The sequence below is a fragment of the Passer domesticus genome, chromosome 15 (genome assembly GCF_036417665.1).
Source record: "Passer domesticus isolate bPasDom1 chromosome 15, bPasDom1.hap1, whole genome shotgun sequence".
Taxonomy (NCBI): domain Eukaryota; kingdom Metazoa; phylum Chordata; class Aves; order Passeriformes; family Passeridae; genus Passer; species Passer domesticus.
Genome location: NC_087488.1, coordinates 10,951,977 through 10,972,922, shown reverse-complemented (window position 1 = coordinate 10,972,922; position 20,946 = coordinate 10,951,977). Strand labels below are relative to the sequence as shown.

Below are 20,946 nucleotides of genomic sequence, written 5' to 3'. Positions count from 1 at the left end.
TGGGGTTTGTTTTTTGGCTAATGGGGAGAGAACACTGCAGTTCCAGTGCTGTGTTGCAGAGGAATCCTTGTCATCATAGGTGTGTCTTCAAAAGTGAAAAAAAGCCATGGGATAAACCAGAAATTTTCCAAGTTCATGCACAGCTCTACAATTTGAGATATTCTGTTGTCTTTGTATGCCATGTACGTGAGAACCATGGGAATTCGAAATGGGCAATAAAATATAAAAGACATGTGTTTTCTGGTGATAATAGATCAACCTAAGAAGTGAATGAGCCCATATAGCAGCTTTTTCTCTCATTCATAATTTTAATATGCTGAAATGCCTACATTTTAGTCTACCTGGCTTTTAAAGTATATGGTTATGAATCCCTGGGAAAAAAGACATCAAATGAAATAAATGGCAGCTTTGAATTAAAGTTGTGATGAACACTGTCACAATAAATTCTCTCCTCACCCAGAGGAGTGATGAGGGATTCCTGCTGTACCACACCATGTTTTCACAAGTCAAATACAGCCACGTGTTCAATTTATAGCTTGCTTTTGAGCTGAGAGTCTCCACAAATCTTAAATGAATGCAGCTGAGCATGATTCAAAGCTATTTGGATAAGAATACCATGTTTCCAGCTAATTTAGGTTGGGATTTTCTAGATTGTACAAAGGTTTTTGCAGCCCAAGTCAGAGGCACTGGTGTTTCTAAATCCTCTGGGCAATGTGTCAAGGCAAAATCTCTGGGAGGTGTTGCTCCACAGCTCGTTTCTACAGCCATAATTGCAAGAGAAGGGATGCTGAAATGACAGTCAAAACAATGCTTTCATAGGAAAGATTAACCCTTTTCAACACCCCAGCCCTTACTGACATTGCAGTGTGCATTAATCACCAATTAATCACCAATTCCCTGCTCCAGCTCCATTTGCTGCTGCTACAAAAGGGGATGACAATTTAAACAACCACTTCTGGGACACTTGGCTGGTGCACAGAGCTTTGCTCTGAACAAGATGAATGAATCCATTTGGACAAGATGGATACACATTTTGCATATCTTTATTGCACTTTTACCACGTTGCAAACAATTCCACAAAAATGCTGCAAAAGTAAGCCTAGAGCTGCTGAAAGCAGCTTTTTACCCATATATGTATATATTTACACAAAACTATCAAAAGCAAAATCGAAAAGTAGCAGCTCAGCTATGATAGTCTAGAAAGATAAGAGCTGCCACCTCCTTATGGACAAATAGTACAACTTGTCAGTTTACATCACTTTGTAAAACCAACATTCAAGTATTCCTGTCAAAGCACAATTAGTGAAATTCCCTTCTGGTAACCCCTGTATTTATTATCATTATTATCATCATTATTATTATTATTTTTTTGCCTTTAAAAGTTCATAATGCCTTAACCCTTTAAATGCTGATTAGCTGGGGGGAAAATAAGCATTCAATTTAAATAAGATACAGTGGATTAGAGCACTTAAAGGGTTAACACAAAATACTAAGTGGACTGTCACCACAAATAAAGTGTGAGTCACAAAACTATGCTGTCCCTCTTAGTTAAATTTGGAAGGTAGGTCTGGGGTTTCATAGATATGCCATATATAAATACAAAATATTAAGTAAAGGCCTCCTTTCTATACAAAAAGGACAGGAGGTGTTTTGATATCAGACTGCTGTCTGTCCATGATTGAGTATTTTCTGAATCTTTTCATAATCTCTCTTCAGGAACTAATGAAAAGCATCACATTAGACTTATTTTTCTTAATGAACTAATCCTTTGCAGAGTCTACACTTTACCTACTTTGGGAACAATTATATCTCATTTCTGAATTCACTGAATTCACAAAGTAGCATACACAGTCTTTTGCAAGACTTAATTTTGTTGTTGTTGTTTTGTTTCTTTTCCTTCTTTGAATCTTCTTGACTCAGCTGGTAAAAACGTAGTCTTGCCATTTCACTACCTCTCAGTTGTAACAGTGTTCACATCCGTGTTAAAGTCATTTTCAACCACGTTGTCATACCCATCCTTCTCTATGCAGTCACTGACAGCCTTGAGCACAATCCGCAGCCGCCTGTCCATCGCCTCCAAGTGAGGCTGGTAGAGGATTGGAGCTATTTTGTCTTTTAGCAAAGATTCTTTCATCAGGAGACTGAGTTTGTACTCCTCCTTGGCTAGCAGCTGTAATCGCAGATAGGTAGACTTCCTGATTCTAAGAAGAAAAGGAGAAAAAAAAAGCAAATCAGTTATTTCCGTCACTGTTGATCTCGACAGTGCTAAAAGGCTTATGGCCAGAATTACAATAATAGTGTAAGAGCCTTATTCTGTGATCTGGAATGAGGAGAAGCAGGCACTGTCACAGTCCTGGCGAGCGCTGGCATTGTCACCTGGCCACTGATCTTTTGGGGCCCTTAGGGGTGCAGAGGTTTTGGAGCACAGATCCAGGGGACAGTGCAGGCAGCCTCACATCCCTCACTTGGAAAGGCACCAAGGGGAGCTGGTGCAGCATTCATAGGACCATGTCCCTTGTGGCAATGACACGTGTGACACATGTGTCACTGAACAGGAACGTGTGTGACAACAGCAGAGGCTCCTCAGGCTCGCCCTGCAGGGCTGCCCAGAGTCCCCACAGACACAGAGCTCACCCTGCAAAGATGAAACTCTAAATGTCTAAAAACCCTCTGAAAACCCTGGCCATGGCCACCAAGGTAAGCTGTTGAGAATCACGTGAACAAGCTGGGATTTTGTCACTTGACTTCCATGGAATCTGTATTTTGTCTTGAAGCTTCTCTCAAAGCTCACAGCCATGCTCCTACAGTGTCCTGGTCCCACAGAGCATTTAATGTGGCAGTGGCAATGCTCAGGGCTAACTGGGCAGGATCACTCCATCTCCTCCTCTCCACAGTGGGCAATGAAAGATTCACTTGAACGTTTTCAAGTGTTGTTAGTAGAAACAATGGTACAAACCAGGAAACACCACCAGAGGGAAAACATACCTGCAGCACTGGTTTAAAGGCACCAAAATGGAAAGTTCATCATGGGAATATTTTCCAAACCTATTTAAAGATAAGAGCAAGAATGTAACAAAGGCAAAGACTAACTATTTTTTTTTTCTTTGAGCCCAGAAAGATTATTAAAGGTATTTACCCTCTTCCATTATCTAAGTGGATAATAAAAGTTTCATTTCCAAACTTCTCAAAGGTTTCATAGTGATGTCGATCCATGTTACCTATGGGACAAAGAGAAGAAAAAAGACCATTTTCACTCTGGCTTAAGCCTGTAGGCCAGGGCAATGCAAAAGCCCAGTGCTCCCCAAAAACAGAGCAGAGAAAGCAGCAAACCTGCAGAGCTCATTTGCTCTTACTGTAGACACCCCAAAGTGTGTGATACTGGAAGGGTTGTTAAACCTCTGGCAGCTTTTCAAGCTCTCTGTGGCTTTTATACTTAAGCTCTAAAAGGCCCATCAGGAGACAAAACCAACCTTCCCCTTCTCCTGCAACCCTCCTGGGGTACACCAAGGAAACCCCTCTCCAGCACAACAGCACCTCAGCTGCCTGGGGAGCCTGGTCACCTGTAGGGTAGCTGCGTTCCCTGCTGGCAGGGGAACAGCCTGGGCCCAGCAGGGTGTGTGAAGCAGACCTGGTCCATGTGACATGTGCAAGGCTTTGCTCAGGGAGGAGAAAATGCCTGCTTTGAGCAGGGGTGTTAATGCTGATCACTCTGTTAATACTTCATTCAACTTCCTGAAGCCCAACCAAACATCCTGGTTTTCCTTTGGTAAGAGGTTTGCCCCAGCTGCTGAGTGCCTGGGAAGCCAGAACAGCATCATGTCTGTGAGATATGGATCAGGATGGTGCTGATCTGCACAGCTGCACAGCTCTCCCTGCGTGAGCTGCTTTTTAAGGCCAATGTGCAAAGCACTGCTGCCAAGCCATGAATTTTGTCTCCCCGGCAGGGGTCTTGAGCTACTTATAGATGCCACATATGGCTCCTGAGCTGTCACCTGGCCTCTCCTGCTGCAGCCTATTGCAGGAATCTCAGTGGGGGCAATGGCACAGGATGTGTCCATGCTGGCATGTGCCCAAAGATCAAGGATGTAAGTTGGCAACTTAGAGGTGTATTTGCTGCAGCATGGAAGGTTTCATATGACAATGCGAATTAGGCTTGGAATGGTACCACTAGTACCTGGCTGTAAATAATTATTTTATTGAGATCAGGTTACATAAACAGAAAAATTCCTGATACAATCCACAGCTGCCTTTGTGACAAAGGAATGCCTCTTCCCCCCCAGCTCTGACATTTCATAGAGAAGCAGCAGAGAACACTCCTGCAGGATGAAAACAAAGCACCAGTAATGAGCAGTCCTTGCATGTGCATCCAGGAGCCATATATCACAGGGGTAAAGCACTCACTAAAGCAAACTGTGAAGCCCTTCACTGCTGTGAAGGAGACTGGCCTGACCTGCATTCATCACCACTCTGCATTTCTGAACATCTTTGTTCTTTTAATCTGCACTGATGGGAATACATAACCATGTAAATCTGCATTTTCTCATAATCATCTAGAAAAGCACATACAGTAAATGCAGCTTCAGCCACGCTTTAGCAAACTGCTGAGCTATGCAGAGCAGTGCAGAAAGAAATGGTTCTTATTCTAATTAAATGTTGCATTTAGTTTTTGAAAGAGATGAAACATACCCATTAGGAAATCAAAAACTGTCATATCCATTATATCCAGAATTCTGGTCCCACTGTCATATGGGGGTGTTTGTTTAACCTCTTCACAATAATCTGGATCAACTTCCCATCTGGAAAAGGCAATATTTTGATATTTTATGTGACATACAAAGCTTACTGAAAATGACAAAAAAAAAGTTATTTTGCAAAGATCTACTTTTATCATGTTTGATTGAGGGCAGGGTCAGCTAGAGCAGCAAATTCCAGCAATGCAGGCAAGCAAGGAAGATTGTCACTGATGAAAAAAGAAAATCACAAGACTGAAAACTGTCTGCTTCAGGATTTAGGAGACTAGCTGCACCATCAGTCATGTGGTGCAAACAGCTGAGACTTGCTTAGGGCTGCTGAGAGCAGTGCCTCTTTCTCCCTCTGACAGGATTGGACAGGTCCCATTGCATCCTGTCAGTGCCACTGGAGGTACCTGTCCCATGAGGGAATTGTGTCCCTGAAGGTCCTTTTGGGTTCAGACAAAAAACTGGAGCTCCTGGCACATGCAGTGTCCTGTCCCTTCCCAGGGGCTGGGAGAACTCTCTCAGGTGCTCTCCTGGGGCCAGGGACTGGGTTGTTTCCCTGTCACCCCGTGCAGCTCTGCTCACCACTACTCACTCTGCTTTCTTGCGCTTGTGGTAGGAACGCCTCCAGGGGTTTCTCCAGGTTTTCCTTTTTGCTAGTGACAAATCAGGCAGGAAAGCAGCCAGGGACCCTTCGATCTGATCTGGTTTCCCACACAGGGCGTGCTCTGTTGAGCAGTAGTAGGAGCATTCCCCATAGAAGCAGATGTTGTTGGCTGGCAAAGAAAGGAAAAGAGCTTTAAAGCCTACCCTTAAATTAGTATTGAGAATTCATAAAAGCACTGATGTATGTAGGAGCAGAAATAAATCCAAACTCCTGTTACCACACAGAGTTTTCTCCACTGAAACCACTAGAAAGACAGTATTTCAGTGGCTGGGATCACGCCCTGTGCAAAGCTCTTTGTGACTATTTCCAGTCTATTTATATTCCCCAAACATTTTTTTTTAAATCCTGTCCTTTCTCCTTTCATTTTCCCAGACTGATACATTCCTTGGGAACTATTTGCTACCCCAGGCTGGAACCCCAAATCCCAGAGCTGAACAAGTGGCATGTGCCCAAAATTAAGTCACTTCTCAAAATCTTGGCTTGTTTCTTTAAGACTGGAGAACTTTTCATTCATTTCCTTGCTGGTATGAGAAGAACTGGCAGCTTTTGCAAGGAGAATTATTTACCATCCAGAATCCTGTGGGGGTGTGCATGGAAGGTGGAAATAGCGCGGACGTAACGCTGTCAGCACACATCTCAAACACTAATTCCTTCCTCCACACCTCACATTACTCCAACAACCACAGAAAAAGAATCTGCAGCAGGTTTTGGACCCTGTGTTACCTTAAAACCTCCCCAAAACTGCCACCACATATTTCTGTACCAACAGGAACACCCACGCCTTTACAAGAACATCCTGCCCACAGGAATTCATTGAAGGTGAGAGAGAGCAGCTCATCCCCAAAGCCCACCAACAGCAGACTGTGATCAGGAATAGGAGCACACTGCTGCTCTTGCCAGTGTGCTACAACTCTTGTGACATTGCTTTATGCACATAAAATGTCATTAGAGGAAGACTGTGCCTTTTCCTCATGGTAATGCATGAAGCTGAGAAGTCACATTGCTCCCTAATTCCCCACAAGGCCTCTAAATTCAAATATTGTTTCTGAGCTCCTCTCCCTCTGGGCAGGCTCAGTGTAAATGAGGCAGGAAGGGCTGGGAGCAGCAGGAGGTGATTTTCTGGCTGCCACAGGAAGGTAAGTGTGGGTTTGCATGGCAGTGATGCCCTGCAGCACTCAGCCCTGCACGTCACTGTGACATCCCCAGCCCAAACCCCATCCAGCAGAGTGCCCAGGGGAGATGGGGCACTGCCAGTGGGAGATGGTGAGTCAGGAGGACAGGGGACAACTCTGGGCATGACAGGAGGGAGGGAGCAACACAGCAAGGAGCAGTGTTTGAGGAAGGAGAAGTAGGGGAACATGGAACAGCAAAAAGGTCTCATGATGCTTTTGATTAATCAGCTGCATTATCTAGGCTGGCTGTTAAACCATGGAATTGTACCAAATAACCACACTACAAGGCTGATGTTTTGGTACTTGACAATCTGTCCCAGCTTCCCACTGGTGTCCCAGCTTTCCCTGTTGATGGCCACCTGACTTGTCCACGAAGTTGTGGTTACTTCACTCTAAGACAGCCTTTTTGCATCACCCTGCTGTGGCTGACTCACGAGGGCCACCCATCCATCCACGCTCAGGAACAACTTACCCAAACTGTATGTTTATATTTACAAGGCTAGATCATAGCAGTTAAATATATCCTGGCTAAGTCCACAAATATTTACTCTGTGGCCAAAAACCTTGTTGACAATTACTCAAGGAAAAGAAAAGTACTTCAGGGAAGAGAAAAGGAAGAACAGAAATTACAAACGGAAGGAAGGGATCACTCAATATATCTGTACTTCCGAGTTTGCAATTTAAGTGTTTTACCAAGTGGAATATCCTCTCTTAAAAATTGTTTCTGCTGAATTGAAGCAGCAGTGGGACTTGAGCTTCAATTCAGCTGTGTCAGCATCACCCCCTCATCTGTGGAGGGAGGGAACCATGCAGATTTATCTTGACTGCCTGAGATAACTTATCTTCCAGGGTTTCCATGACCTGCCTTCCACCTGGCAGCAGGAAGCCAGTGCTCATTTATCTCCTGCAGGATCAGTTTTGTAAAGAGCAAAAAGCCCAGCAAACGCCCCTCACAACATCACAGCCTCTGCTGCTCACTATGTAAATCTGACCTTTCAAGAAAAAGGAGTTGTATTAAACACACCATTTTGCTCAGTGGGAAGAAAAATACTCTGTTTAATAGTTTGCTTCTGTATTCAGCTTGGGGAACAATGAAACCCTGCTCTGTATTGTCAACGAAAGCAACTGGGGCTAATCACTTGACAGTAATCACACACTGGTACCCAGGTATAACTTGAGGAGAGCTGGGGGCTCTGGCAGTGCTGCTGTTTGCTGCTGCAGGGCTGTGCAGTGAGCATATGTGCTGCCTGCCACTCATGCCACTCATCCCTTCCAGCATCTTCCAGCTATTGATCCTCCACAGAGCCCCATCGCCTGCTCAGCATCTAGTGCCCTGAGCAATGGCAAGATGTGTCCTGCCACTAAGACAGTGAACTTGCAGTAAAACCACAAGTGTATTTCTCACTGACAAGTTACATTCAATGGCAAATCTTTTTCTGCCAGCAGTTGTTCCCCCCATGGGCTAAGACCTGTGGTACCTACTCCCCGCAGCTCCTGTTCAATTTCTGGGGATAGTGGAGGTGAAAGGATGCTGGATCTCAAGCTACTGCTAAAGAAATTAACTGCCTTGATTGATACAGAACAGACATCTTATTATGTCTGTCCTAATCCTTACATACCAGCAGTAAGATGAAGCAGCCTGAATTATCAGGGGAAACATTCATTTTTAAGGTTTCTTAAAAATGTAAGGGAAAAAAAGAGGCACCAAATATAGAAAACCACAGATCTCATTTAAGACTTCAAGGTGCTGTAGCAAGGCTCTTTGAAACCTAAGTAGGTGACCCACATTCTGCACAGCAGGCTGAGGGTGAAATTCCAGCTAGAGCCACAAGCCCAGCGCTTCATGGCAATCCCATGCTGAGAGCAGGGTTTGGCTTTCCGAAGCAAAAATAAGAGAGAAAGGGGAGATGAGCTCCCTGCTGGGGCACAGTCCTTCTCCTCTCACTAAAATTGCCCAAACCATATGTTCCTCTCACCAGATAAAGGTGTTTCTTGCATAAGTACACCTGCAAAAGGAGCAACAGCCAGGAATTTGTGCTCCTGCAGGGTGGGCTGGAATGGCAACAACAGCAGTGCTGGCAAACCAGACAGGGAGGGATGCTGATACATGCTGGAATGTCCAAATGCTGAGCACTGCCAACATGCAAAACACTTATTCACTACAAACCAAAATTGTTTCCCAAAGCACCAGAAAGACAAGAGAATCCTAAGTTGCGGTGTCTGATTTTCATTATCTGAGGAGGAATGGATGTGATTGGTAATGAAATGCATGCAAAAATCATGGCCTGGTGATCGAAACTGCAACTAATTACAACAATTAAGAACCAGAGTGTCTGTGTACTCATCTGCAAATTCTCTGTGCATCCTCCTGATAGCTGAACAATAATTCTTCTCAGGAAGAAAAGGAACAAGGGGGGATACCTTAAAGCAAATTGCTCGGCAGAGCAATTCTTTTATTCAGCTTTGCATGACTGTTAATAGAGGACATTTAGCAAGCATGTGCAACTGGAGTACTGGAAAGAATCCTGAATATTTACTACAGCAATGCATAAAAAGATCTTTCATTTACCTGCTCAAAATAATAGGTAATTCAGAACTGCTATTGTATGCTGAGAGGGAAAAAAATCCATAATCCCTTGGAATTGGTTAATATGAACAAAAACATAGTGCTTACTAGCTGTGTAACATTGATTTCTTTAAGCTGCTGCCTCAATTACTTCCAAAATGAAGGCTGACATCATTAATATGTCTCTTTTTTCCTAGCAAATTACCATTCATTTGTAAAAGTAGCAGGGCTACTACAGTCTGCCTTGATGCAAAGGACATAAAATTAATTTAAATAATTACTGACCTAATTCCATTTCTCATGTTTAAGTCCAAACTGCCTGAAAGTGCACTTTTCTGCAATCTGCTTTCTCTCTGAGCACAGCCTAATGCATCCACTGACCTGCCTGCTCACAGCCATTGTCACTTTTCCATGGGAGCAGGGACACTGCTGGGTACTGTGCTCTGAAGTGGCTCCCTGGCTGTGATTTCCACACCTGATGGGACAAGGGAGGTGGCCCAGGAGTGGAAATGCAGTGAGGTTTCTCCCAACACATCCCCACACTGGTCTGGGAGATAACACAATGCTCCTGGGGGGATCCTTGGGGTGCCCTGTGCAGGGCCAGGAGCTGGACTCACTGAGCCTGATGAGCCCCCTCCAACTCAGGGTATTCCACAGTGCTGTGACTGATGAATATTATCAATAATCACCCTCTGAGGGTGCAAACCACGGGCTCCCAGCCTGAGAGGAACATCTTTCTATAAAATCAATTTCACTTAGTGCTCATTTCATTTTAAGAGCTGTGTATGTGTGCATGGAGAGGGATATTCTGCCAGCAGGCACCAAGTGTCATCATGACCATTAATTGTCACTGGGGATGGAGATGCAGTGACAGAGCCACCTGAAAGGTAGTCCCAGAGGGTCCTCTACAGGCTTGTGTTGGTGCACAGCCCGGTTTGTGCATGTACCCAGAGGTCACACCTCCATTTCTCACCTTTGGAGGCAGCTCTCCCTCCAAACCAACAGCCTCAGCTGCCCTTCATCTGCCAGAGGGGCAAGTCAGCCCCTGAGCCTTCCTCAGGCTCCCTATTCCCTCTTCATCCTCACCCCCCAGACCACGAGTCTCACCCCAGCACTTCCCTCTTCTCTTCCTTCCCTGCCCTCAATCTGCTGCCTGAGCTGCCTGCTGGCCTCGTGGAAGTTGTTTCTAAAAGCTTAATTTAGGATCTTTGTTATTTTTTCATTAAGCATTAATTAATGCCTGCCTTTTAAGGTCAGTATGAAATACAAGACAGAGGTTGGGCATATGTTAATGAGAATCTGACTAATTAAGCTGGGGACTTGTAGGGAAGAAGTCTGACAAGTAACCAACGTAATTTAACCAAAGTATATTGATTCAGGAAATGTAAAATGGAAAGAAAAATTAATTGCTTGAGCATTTTATTCTCCAGAAAAGCCTGATTCATAGTTAATCAAATATTTTAATTGAATTTATCTGAGACCTCTAAATAAATTTGAATAAAGGATTATGCTTGCATGTCTGGAACTTCATAATGGCAAGATAAAGATCTTCATCTGAACTAGCAGCCTTAACTCTGTATTGCCCTGCTCTGGCTGATGTAAGCTGCTCAGTACTTGAGAACAGTTTTGTAATTCAATTTCATCCCTAAGTCTTGAAATATAACCTAGGAACACTAAAAATCAAGCAAACCTATTAAACCACATCTTACTTGACAAAATAGGAATAAAATGGCTTATGTTTAAAGTGAGCCAAAGCACCTTGTACACAGTCAAAAGATTTTTTTTGCCATTTTTGCATGTATTTACCTAAAAAATCCAGCCAAAACCAAAAAAGAGTATAGAGAGACAAAGAGGGAGGAAAAGCAACTAAGGCAAATGCAGAAATGTTGTGTCCACCAGGTTTGGTGAACATGTATTGTCTCCATAAATGTGCATGTAAAATTGGAGTGCTCATGATACTGGGTAAAATGAAACCTTCTGCAATTAGGTAATGTAATTTACAAGTGAAGTTCCTGGAATAAATAACTGTCTGCTCAACTGTGTCCTGCAGAGCTGAACATAAATATGTAGCTAAAAATAACAGCCGTAATAATGACTTTATTGGGGATCAGAAAAGTGTGATAAACATTTTAAGAGCAAATGCTCTGCAACGACAGCTCTGGTTTCTAGCTAACAGCAATAAATTACAGTTACATTGGGAGAAACTGTAATTAAGTCTTTGGATCTCCACTTTAGGGATCTGGGATAAACAGCTTCTGGCCAATCACACACAGAGCAAGGGAGAGATCTCCAGAGGTTTCTGCTCCAGATTGCCTCTTATACAAGTCACAGCCTCAGATCAGCAAAGCACACTTGCACACAGCTGAAACAGTATGAATTAAACTACTGGAACATGGCACTGTGCTTTAAATTGACCCTATAACCTGGTATTTAAATTGAGCCTATAACCATAAATTCTATATGTAAGAACAAACTTAAACATTTCTGTGCCTTAACTCAGAGCCTTCATTTCTCCATCTCAGCATCCCAGATGTTAAATAAGAGATGTTACCACTTTTTCCCACCTTTTGCTCATTTTTCCCTATTCCAGTTGTACATTCTGGTGAGCAGGACAGGGTTTTATCCTGTGCTTGTAAAATTCCCACCCTGTGGAGCTCCATCCTTGACTAGGTCCACAAAATGTTGTGAAAGACTGAGGAGTGAGTGGTATCAGCTTCTGGGTCAGCCCTCAGAGCAAGAGTGAGGACTGGGAACAATTCAGGTCACTTCTAGCCCAACAGAGAATTTGAGCTGGAAGCAGGATATATTACATATCTATTTCCTGATTTTTTTTTTTGTCCAAACTGTGTTGTAATAAAACCTGAATGACTCTGAGAAATAAGGTTTGGTACTCCAGTCAAACCCAGAACTAAATGCATCTGATCAACAGAAGTGACAGATCACATTGCAGTGGGAAAAAAACCCTGAATAACTAATGAGCTGGGTAATAAGGGTTTGGGTAAATTGAGAGCACCAGAAAAAATTGCATTAGAAATTGTTCTACATAAAACATTTTTTGAATACACTGCTTTGGTGAACATAAAAGCCTCCCTCTGCAGATAATTTGTCAAGCGGAAAAGGCACTCAACTCAAAACAATAAAGTCTTCTTTGTAAGCTATGTCTCCACATTTATTTTTATTCAAAGGTCTAGAAGACAGTTTTATTAGAAATATCTGAGCAATTAAGCAATCTACACATCGTTTCCTTAAGTATGTGTTCAGCGGGATAGAGAGAAGAGAGAGTTATTTCCAGGACTACCTGGTGAGATGAAAAATGTTCTCCAGAGCTTCTTGTCACGAGTAACATCTCGTATTTCCCTTGTCATGTTAACCAGTCTGCCTGCGACCGGGGGCACGCGCCGGAAATCCAGGATCCTGCAACAGGCACAAGAGACGTGGGTTATGGAAAGGATTAAAGTGTAATGAGAGTTATAGGTTTTAAGAAGCTTCATTACACTCTGAAGGCACATTCATCTGTGGTCTTTAAGGAGTATAAAGCCCATCACTTTAAACTGGATAATTCCTCATAGCATGTATTACAAAATATGTCCTGAATATGATGAGCTCCGCATTGCCTACGTAGTATGGAGTGAAATACAAGAAAAGTATGGAGCATTGTTCCATGAAAAAAACGAAGATACATACGATTCCAAAGACCAGAGACAGCAAAAATTTATATTTTCACTTTGTGCTACTTCATGATTGTTATGACATGCATTTTGCTCACCAGTTTTTAAGTGACTTGGGGAATGGGATTTCAGCCTCTTTCCTCCATAAACACCATGTAATTCTTTTTCTGACAGCCTTAGTATGTGTTTGATTTATTTCCTTCTGCTCCTTTCTGTTTTAATACCCTTATACCAACCTAAACAATCTCCCTGAGACCAAAAATCTTCCCACAGGCAAAGGCTGGGAGAAGAGCCTCTCCCTACCCTGAACTCCCCCACCTTCATAGAACATAAAAACTCCTATGAAGCACTGCTATTAGATGCAGTAAAAGAGCAAAGACCCCATACAAAGTCTCCCCACAGGCAGGATTTTTATATCCACTGTCTGCTGTTCAGATTTTCTTCATTGGGTAGCAACTGCTTTTCCTGCTTAGTGTGTGGATATTTAACACACCCCCCGTAGGAACTCCACTGATGTTTTTTTCTACAGCACCATCTGCTTAAAACGGCAACATAAAATATAAAGCAGAAGGGATCAACACCAAGGTCAACAACAATAAAACAGAGAAGATCCTTGAAGGATCTGATCAGGATTGGCTCTTACTGGAATATCTACCCTGTGCCACCCACCAACACGTTCCCATATCCCAGTCATCTTTCCAGAGGGCAGTAATTCTACACAAACCCCCAAATAATTTGTGGCCCCAAAGCTTTGCTCGTTCAAAATTATGTTTCTTGCCCTTTTACAGTGTGAAAGACACTTCAGTGAAATGCCATTGCTTCCAGACATACTGTTAATCACTAATTAGTAATTCCCACCCCTCATCTGGGCAGACATGGAGGGCTGCAATCTTGGGGGTATCCACCATCCCCTTCACTAACTCTGGAGGGGGACATTTTCCACAACAGGAGCATGAGATGCCCACCACTGCCCTCTCTTTCCCACTAACTCGTGGCATAAATATGCTCCTGATGTGGGACAGTCCGAGCTTTTTGCTGAGAAACCAGAACTCGCTTCCATCTCAAGGACTCCTCTGAATACACCATTCCCAGGGCTCGTTTGGATCTCTGTGCCCTGCAGTTAATTGGGGTGAGCCAGGCTCCCATCACTGGTGTGACACATTCCCTGGGAGATGGGTGCTCTCCATATGTACTGCAAGATCACAAGGGAAATTAATTTCTCAGCTTCTCTTCAATAAAACTTCACTTTCTTTTTGAGAATTACTTTTTGCCAGGTTTCTCATTCCCAGAGTAAGTCACATTTCTTAATTATTAACTTACTCTTTCATCATCTGCCATTTCATTTATTCATGGCATTTACCCACCTTTGTTCCACTTTCCCCTTTTAAAAAAGTAATTCAGTTACAGGAATGGCCAAGTGCAGCAACTTATCACAATATTTGCCCTTTTACTGTAAATCTGTTCCACTTGCCTGTCGAGATGAAATGCTGCTATTTCTGCATTATGTCTCTCATAGTCTGAGAAGTAAAAAAAGTCAGGCGGGGTTTCTTGTTCTCTGGTTTGCCTGCAAAGGAAAACAAGGGAAGTGTTTTAATGAAGGGTTAGCATTCCTAAGGAGCAGTGCTCAGTCATCAACATGCTGCTCAGGAGTTCAGTATTGTTTGCTTAATGGAAGACCTTTAAATACCTCATTTGTGCATTATTTGCCATGCAGCCTTCATTTTATCTTCTTTTTTGAGCTACTCTAACAAAAAATAGGAATTCAAGACTTGTGCAGGCAGTGTGCTGTCACAAAGCTGTTCCACTCAAAACTCTCGCTCTATTTAACAAGATCTGTTTTATCACTCTCAAACATTTCATTAGCAATAGCGGTGAAGACAATGTCATTTCATTAAAATATCATTAACTGTAATTATGAAATTTCCAAAAGTAATAACATTTTTCTTTCATCTTTGGCAGCCATGCAGCTCCCATCTAGAATATGCCTCTCCCTTTGTATTACTTAGAGCCAAAAGTGACATGTTTTTCTCATTTCAGAAGGAACGGGATCATTGCAGTTTGATGGCCACAGCACTTGTCATGTTTCAAAGAACATTAACAAGACTGTGCTTGAGAGAGGATGCAGAATTTGTTGTTTCTTCAGTTTAAGAACCAATAAAAAATGTCATTCTGATAGGAAGGCTGGAAATAGGAAGGCTAAAGCTTCCACACCACAGTAGATGGAAAATACAAAGCTCTGTATAAGAGAGGAGCAAATCTCTGTCTCATTTCAAGCAACTTCCAGTCCTTTTGGATGGAGCACAGCTCAAGCAGCTGACCAGTGCAACATGGGGGTCCCACCTCTACCTGTTTTGAAGTCCTCAGAGGGAGATAAGCACAGCAATTCTGCCTGCAGAACATCTGCAAGGGAGGACAGCTCTCCAGAAGATGAAAACAAAGCTCTTTCTCATTCCTGCTGCCACAGGTGGCGCAGCTGACAGCTCATGTGTCACTCGTGCTGCCTGCTGGCAATTAAAATACAGCTTCTACACAGGGACCTTGATGCATGAGAGGCTTTGGGATTGTGCTGGTGCAGAGCTCAAACCTCCACTGAAATCCTAATTTTGGGGTTGTTGGGGTCATGAAGCTGTGTGTATCCACCACTGTGACAACCAGAGCTGCTGTCTGCCCACAAATCCACCTGGGGCTCTCCAAAATGCTGCAAAAACCAGATAAGTTTTGTGGGTTTTGGCTGTAGGAAGATTTTGCTGTGCACCCAGCAGGGTTTGAAAGCCTCATATCCTTTCTCAGACATTCCTTTTTATTATATTATATTAACATCTTGGCAAGGTACTCCATCTCGCCCTGAATGATGAACAACATCAAGGTATTTATCTTGTGTTCAGTAGAACTCAAGGTCAGAGTGACCTTAAACACCCCAGTGGTGCTCTGGTAAAATGGCACTGACCACTGTCACAGCAGGGTCATGGAGGTGGCCAGCACTTGGCAGAATTCCTGCCAGGGAGCTGCTGTGGCCACAAAGAGTTCACAAGGACACAAGCTAAAAGCGAGCCTGGCATAAAAAAAATAGTATTTTGCTTTGTCTCCATAAGAAATGCAAAAGGGGAAGGAGAACACTCACAAAGAGGATAGGGTGTGCACCTCACACAATGCACTAAGCAGTCAAGACAAGAGTTAGGAGAACTGAGAGCTCATCGTGCATATTCCCTTAAAAAATGAAGGAATGAGCCTGAATATTAATATAAAGAAAAAAGATTAACCTATTTCTGCTGGCCATAAAATTACATATTTGTATGTAACCTTCCCTCCTCTCCAGATTTTCAAAGGGTTGATTTCTTCAACAAATCCTCATCTCAGAAACTTTACACACATCAAGCACAGCAGATAAGGTGCAGAAAATATTATTAATTAGCTAATAAATGCCATATGCTTTTCATCTCCTGGACACTTTAGAAGAAACCACGGCTCTTCCTTCAGGAGAAAACCTTGCTGCAGAAAATCAGACTGAACTGGGGGCTGGATCTCAGCCTTGCAAGCACAGCCCTGCCCAGCCCAGCCCCTGCTCCCTTTCACTGCTCCCTGTGCCACCCCCGGCAAGCGCTGAGGATATTTTTCATTTGGGAGTGGGTACAGCTGTCCTGCAGGCTCAGGCTTGTTTGTACATATTTTCCTGCTGTCATAATGTATTATTAAATGGTTGCACACTCTCCTGAGGAAGTAATGAAATTGATCGCCCTAAAACCTTCAAAAATGGACACCAAATCCACAGTGCACCAAATCTAGACAATGGAAATACCAGGGTTTTTTTTAACCTGATGACACATCATGAAACAAACTTCCAAGCTTCTTCAGTGCTTAAGGTGCTTCCCTCTACAAAGCCACTTTTCACATGGTCCATTCCCATGTCCAACACATGGTACCCACTTCTCTGCCTCTTGAAAATACCACGCTATTCAGAAAGTAGACTGGAAGGCGAATTTACCAACCCCCCAAGATGCTTTACATTCCTTATATTCCTTTGCAGAGCTTTCCAGAACTAAGATGTAGCAGATCCCAACATGAAATCCTCTCCTGAAACAACCTTGAAATATCCTTTGTGCTGACTTACTGCAATCTTCCACGGATATAACAGAAACCTGGTTTCTTGGATCTAATATTAACTAGACAGGTTTTTACTCAAGCAGACATTTATTTTTAATTTGATGTCTGCAGCAGTACCTGAAGAGGCTCCTTGTGAATTCCCCAGCCAGAGCAAGCTACCACACCAGCAGCAAAAACTAACATGTGTGTGGATTGTAGCCCAAGAAACACAACTGGACTCACAAAGCCACATGAGGCTAACAGAGCTCTGAACCAATGCCATTAACAGACATATGAGAATGGCTTCAAGTGTCAAAGGGCACCCACATCATAATCTAGAATGTTTATTTTATCCAAATGCATTGATATATAATTTTATTTTATCCATGTTAATAAGTGCCCTTTTTTTTTAACTGTGCATAATCTCATCAAGTCTGGTTTTTGCAAATTCTAATGATTTATTCTGATGTAAAAATACAGAGAGGTGGAAGTTCAAACTTCTCTCAGCAAGTTCAATCTGTTACCCCATCTTTAGATCATGGTAACTAGTCTTCAGCCCCTAAGTGACAGGCTGGGAAAGGGGAATGAACTCCCAGACCCTTCCAGTGAAGTATAACACCTTTTAAAACAGCACTGAAACTGATCCACACCAATGCATGTTTTAAATCAGAATTGCATTTTAAAAGGGAAAAAAACCCCACCCTTACATACAAGTAATTTTGATTTTGTTATCTGATGGTTATTGAATGTTACTGTCTAATAAAATAACACATATAATGAGATACTTGAGCAAAGAGACCACCACAACTTCTGAGGGACAATGAATTCCAGTCTGAGCTCCTCAGTGCCAGCAGTGCCATCCCACCCCGAGCAGGGACAGGTTCTGCACAGGTTGCAGACGGTGGGAGAGGATTTCTGGCAGCAGCTCTTATTTTGCAAACAGTTGGAATCTGGTGATCCTCTCTTTGGAGAAGGATTTGGCAGATATTTATGACGGCAGGCTGGAAAGCTCTGGAGGAGAGACAGATGGAGGTCTGTTGATACTGCACACAGTTAAAAATTACATGGTGGCACCAGCCCAATTACAGCATGAGGAAAAGACAAATCAGCATGGTAACACGTGTAGGGAAGAAGTAAGAACTAGGGGAAATCAAAGCCCATGAAGATTTTCCCACCATGGAACAACTCAGAAACAAACTTGAAGCAAAAGAAGGATTTTAAACAGGACAGGGACATGTTTGTCTTGACACAAGACAAAATGCAACTGTGATCTGATCTGGTGGCTATAAAAGTGAGTCATGCTTACAAACAGAAGAGAGAAAGCTGCTCTGATAAATGAACAGTCATGAATAAATCTGGTGAGTCAGCTCCTTTCTAGCTAGGCTTGGGACCTGGTTTGCTGTTCAGTAGTATTTGGATAAATCAACATAGTGATTTGTGTTCAGAAATAATTGTAAAGTCTCAAGATTCTCTTCAGTGTTTCTGCAAACGTTTTTTTTCTTTTTTTTTTTTCCTTTGGTCCTCCAGCCTCAACATTAATAACTTCTCAGGAGTTTTCTTTTTGCTGTTCATGAACCAAATCACCACAGGGCAACTGCAGGCTCTGCAGACACTCTGGTATTTCAGAAAATAGTATTATAAAAACTAAACCTTTACCATGGAAATCTGTGTTTAGTTTCCAGGATCACTAGCATACACCTGCCTAAACTACCAGGATTAATACCTGCCAGGGCTATGCATTACTCGAAAGAATCCTGCTCAGTGCCAGACTTCCTCTGCTCTGGAGGGGTTCTATTATCTGTACAGCAGCCAGAAAGCTAGAAAATAGGGCAAAGAGCCCAAAGTGAGCTAAGTGTTATCCTGACAGACACATGCTGTCTTCCCATGCTGCAGTCCAGAGCCATCTCTGAGACACCTCTTGTGTCAGACCCACATCCTTGAGCTAAGGGGAGGAAGTGCTGCTGCTGGAAAACAGCTCCTTTTAAATGGGCTACCCTCATGTTCTGACACATAATCAGGGGAATCAGCTGCTGGGATTAGGGATGATTAGGGAGCACGACAAGGAGCTTTGCTGCAGCAGGGAGCAGGTTTGCTTGGGTCAGGCCATTTTGCAGACAGAGCCCCTGCCTGACCCAGCCAGGGGAATTGGGCAGCAGCAAACTCACTAAGAGATATAAACCAGTGAGGCTTTGTAATTGCATTGGCAGGGACAGGACTAACACTGATAGGAGCATAATTTGGCTATCAGAACAGATAACAGGAGATTAACTGGGTCCACCCACAGCTATAGGTTGCTATTCTTCTCCTTTGGAAAGCAGCTTTCCTCTCTTCCTGTGGAGCACTTAAATACCTGTCCTGAAGCCCAGTTGCAGGCTTAACAGTTCATACACAGTGTTATCTAAATGATAAAATATAACCAGACTAAAAGGATAGTTGCTGCAAGACTAAAAGGTCTCACTCAGCTGTTTGCTGCTTTTCAGTGATTTTATGGCCTGGAATGGACTTGGGAAGTTTTTGCACTTGGAAGCAAGGCTGGAAATAAGCAGGGGAGGAAGAGCCAGCACACTGGAGGGCTGTAGCTGTGTGATCACAAAAGTACATTTTGAAGATCATGTTAAAGCAATGTCTGTCAAGAATGGTTTAGTTCCATCTGATCTCACCCTGGGGCCAGGGGATGGGCTAGGTGACCTCCTGAGCCTCCTTTTGCTTTTCCACTGGAAACGGAAAGAAAACCCACCTCAAGCAGCCCCTTGATCCAGCGCACCATGGAAGCACAGATGCTCCATCAATTCCAGAGGGCCTTTCTTCCAACACAGACAGGCATGAAATCTCCCAAGCCCTCACTGATGAACTTCTTCTTTGTACTAATGGGAAATTCAGACTGAAAGTCCAGTGTCTGCTTGCAAGATTTTCTCCCTCCCTCCCCTCCATGCAGCACTTATGTCAAATTGGATTGTGCAGCAGGGGGATCTAGAGTGCCCTGAGATCATCTAAAGCTTATTATTCTAAGTAAAGGAGGCAGCCCATGGGAAAAAAAAAGGTGTCTCTGAGGCAGCTGCAGCCCTTAGGAGGGTACTGAGATTTTGTATGCAGAGTTGTATCCTCTGGGAGGGTTCTCAATGCATTTGGCACCAGTTAGAACAGGTGGAAAAAACACCATTTAATTTTATAATACATTTTAATGGCTCAGTAAGTCCTTAGGACGAGAAATGATATGGCTAATGCAGCTACATCTACAGTAGCAGAGATATCTGGTGCCTATTTCTGACTCCTTATGGAGCCTTGGCAGCTGATGGCTCTGGCTTTATCAAAGCATTGTGCTACAAAGAGCACTCCCAGGGATGATAGGAGCTGTTTACAAGAGCAGAATATGGGCCAGAAAATGAGTGGCCAACGCAGGAATGCAAAGACATGCAATTTGAGTGGTACAGAAAGGATGTTTGGCCCGTTTCACTGCTATCAACCAAATGACAATATGGGCCCCTGCAGGATATTCAGGCTTCTCCAGTTTAAGTAGCAGCTCTGCAGCTTGAAAAAAATGAGAGAATATTTACTGTGGCAGAGAGACAGAAATTCGAGTAGGGATGTGATAGCAATAGGAATAATTAGCAAACTGCCAAAAGGATAAATACCCAGATCATGCTCTTGTGTGCCAGCCCCCGAGTGCTTTTCTCCTGAGCAGACGGAGAGAGCTTGACAACAGCACATGCTCAAGGACCAGTTAGCTTAATATAAACCATAAACTTATGCAGAGAATAACAAAAAGCTTCTCAAAGCACATTTGTGTATATAAATATCTTGTTACCTGGCACAGAAGGACAGTAGGGGGAAGAGGGAGAGAAAATCCACAGGGGAACAGAATATTGAGGTGGGTTTTCTTTCCGTTTCCAGTGGAAAAGCAAAAGGAGGCTCAGGAGGTCACCTAGCCCATCCCCTGGCCCCAGGGTGAGATCAGATGGAACTAAACCATTCTTGACAGACATTGCTTTAACATGATCTTCAAAATGTACTTTTGTGATCACACAGCTACAGCCCTCCAGTGTGCTGGCTCTTCCTC

The 20,946-nt window shown here is 43.2% G+C and overlaps 1 protein-coding gene across 1 annotated transcript in view; it reads right to left on the bottom strand.

Annotated features, from left to right (window-relative positions):
- Positions 1–1,025: 1,025 nt before the first annotated feature.
- The window catches only part of FAM20C (FAM20C golgi associated secretory pathway kinase), a 58,040-nt gene continuing 38,119 nt past the window's right edge, over positions 1,026–20,946 (bottom strand). The window contains exons 4-10 of the mRNA XM_064389914.1: positions 14,281–14,373; positions 12,440–12,555; positions 5,332–5,512; positions 4,687–4,796; positions 3,137–3,218; positions 2,986–3,045; positions 1,026–2,201 (exon numbers count right to left, since the gene is read on the bottom strand). Of these exons, the coding sequence (XP_064245984.1) occupies positions 1,949–2,201; positions 2,986–3,045; positions 3,137–3,218; positions 4,687–4,796; positions 5,332–5,512; positions 12,440–12,555; positions 14,281–14,373 (895 nt within the window). The 3' untranslated portion in view covers positions 1,026–1,948. The remainder of the gene's footprint in view (positions 2,202–2,985; positions 3,046–3,136; positions 3,219–4,686; positions 4,797–5,331; positions 5,513–12,439; positions 12,556–14,280; positions 14,374–20,946) is intronic.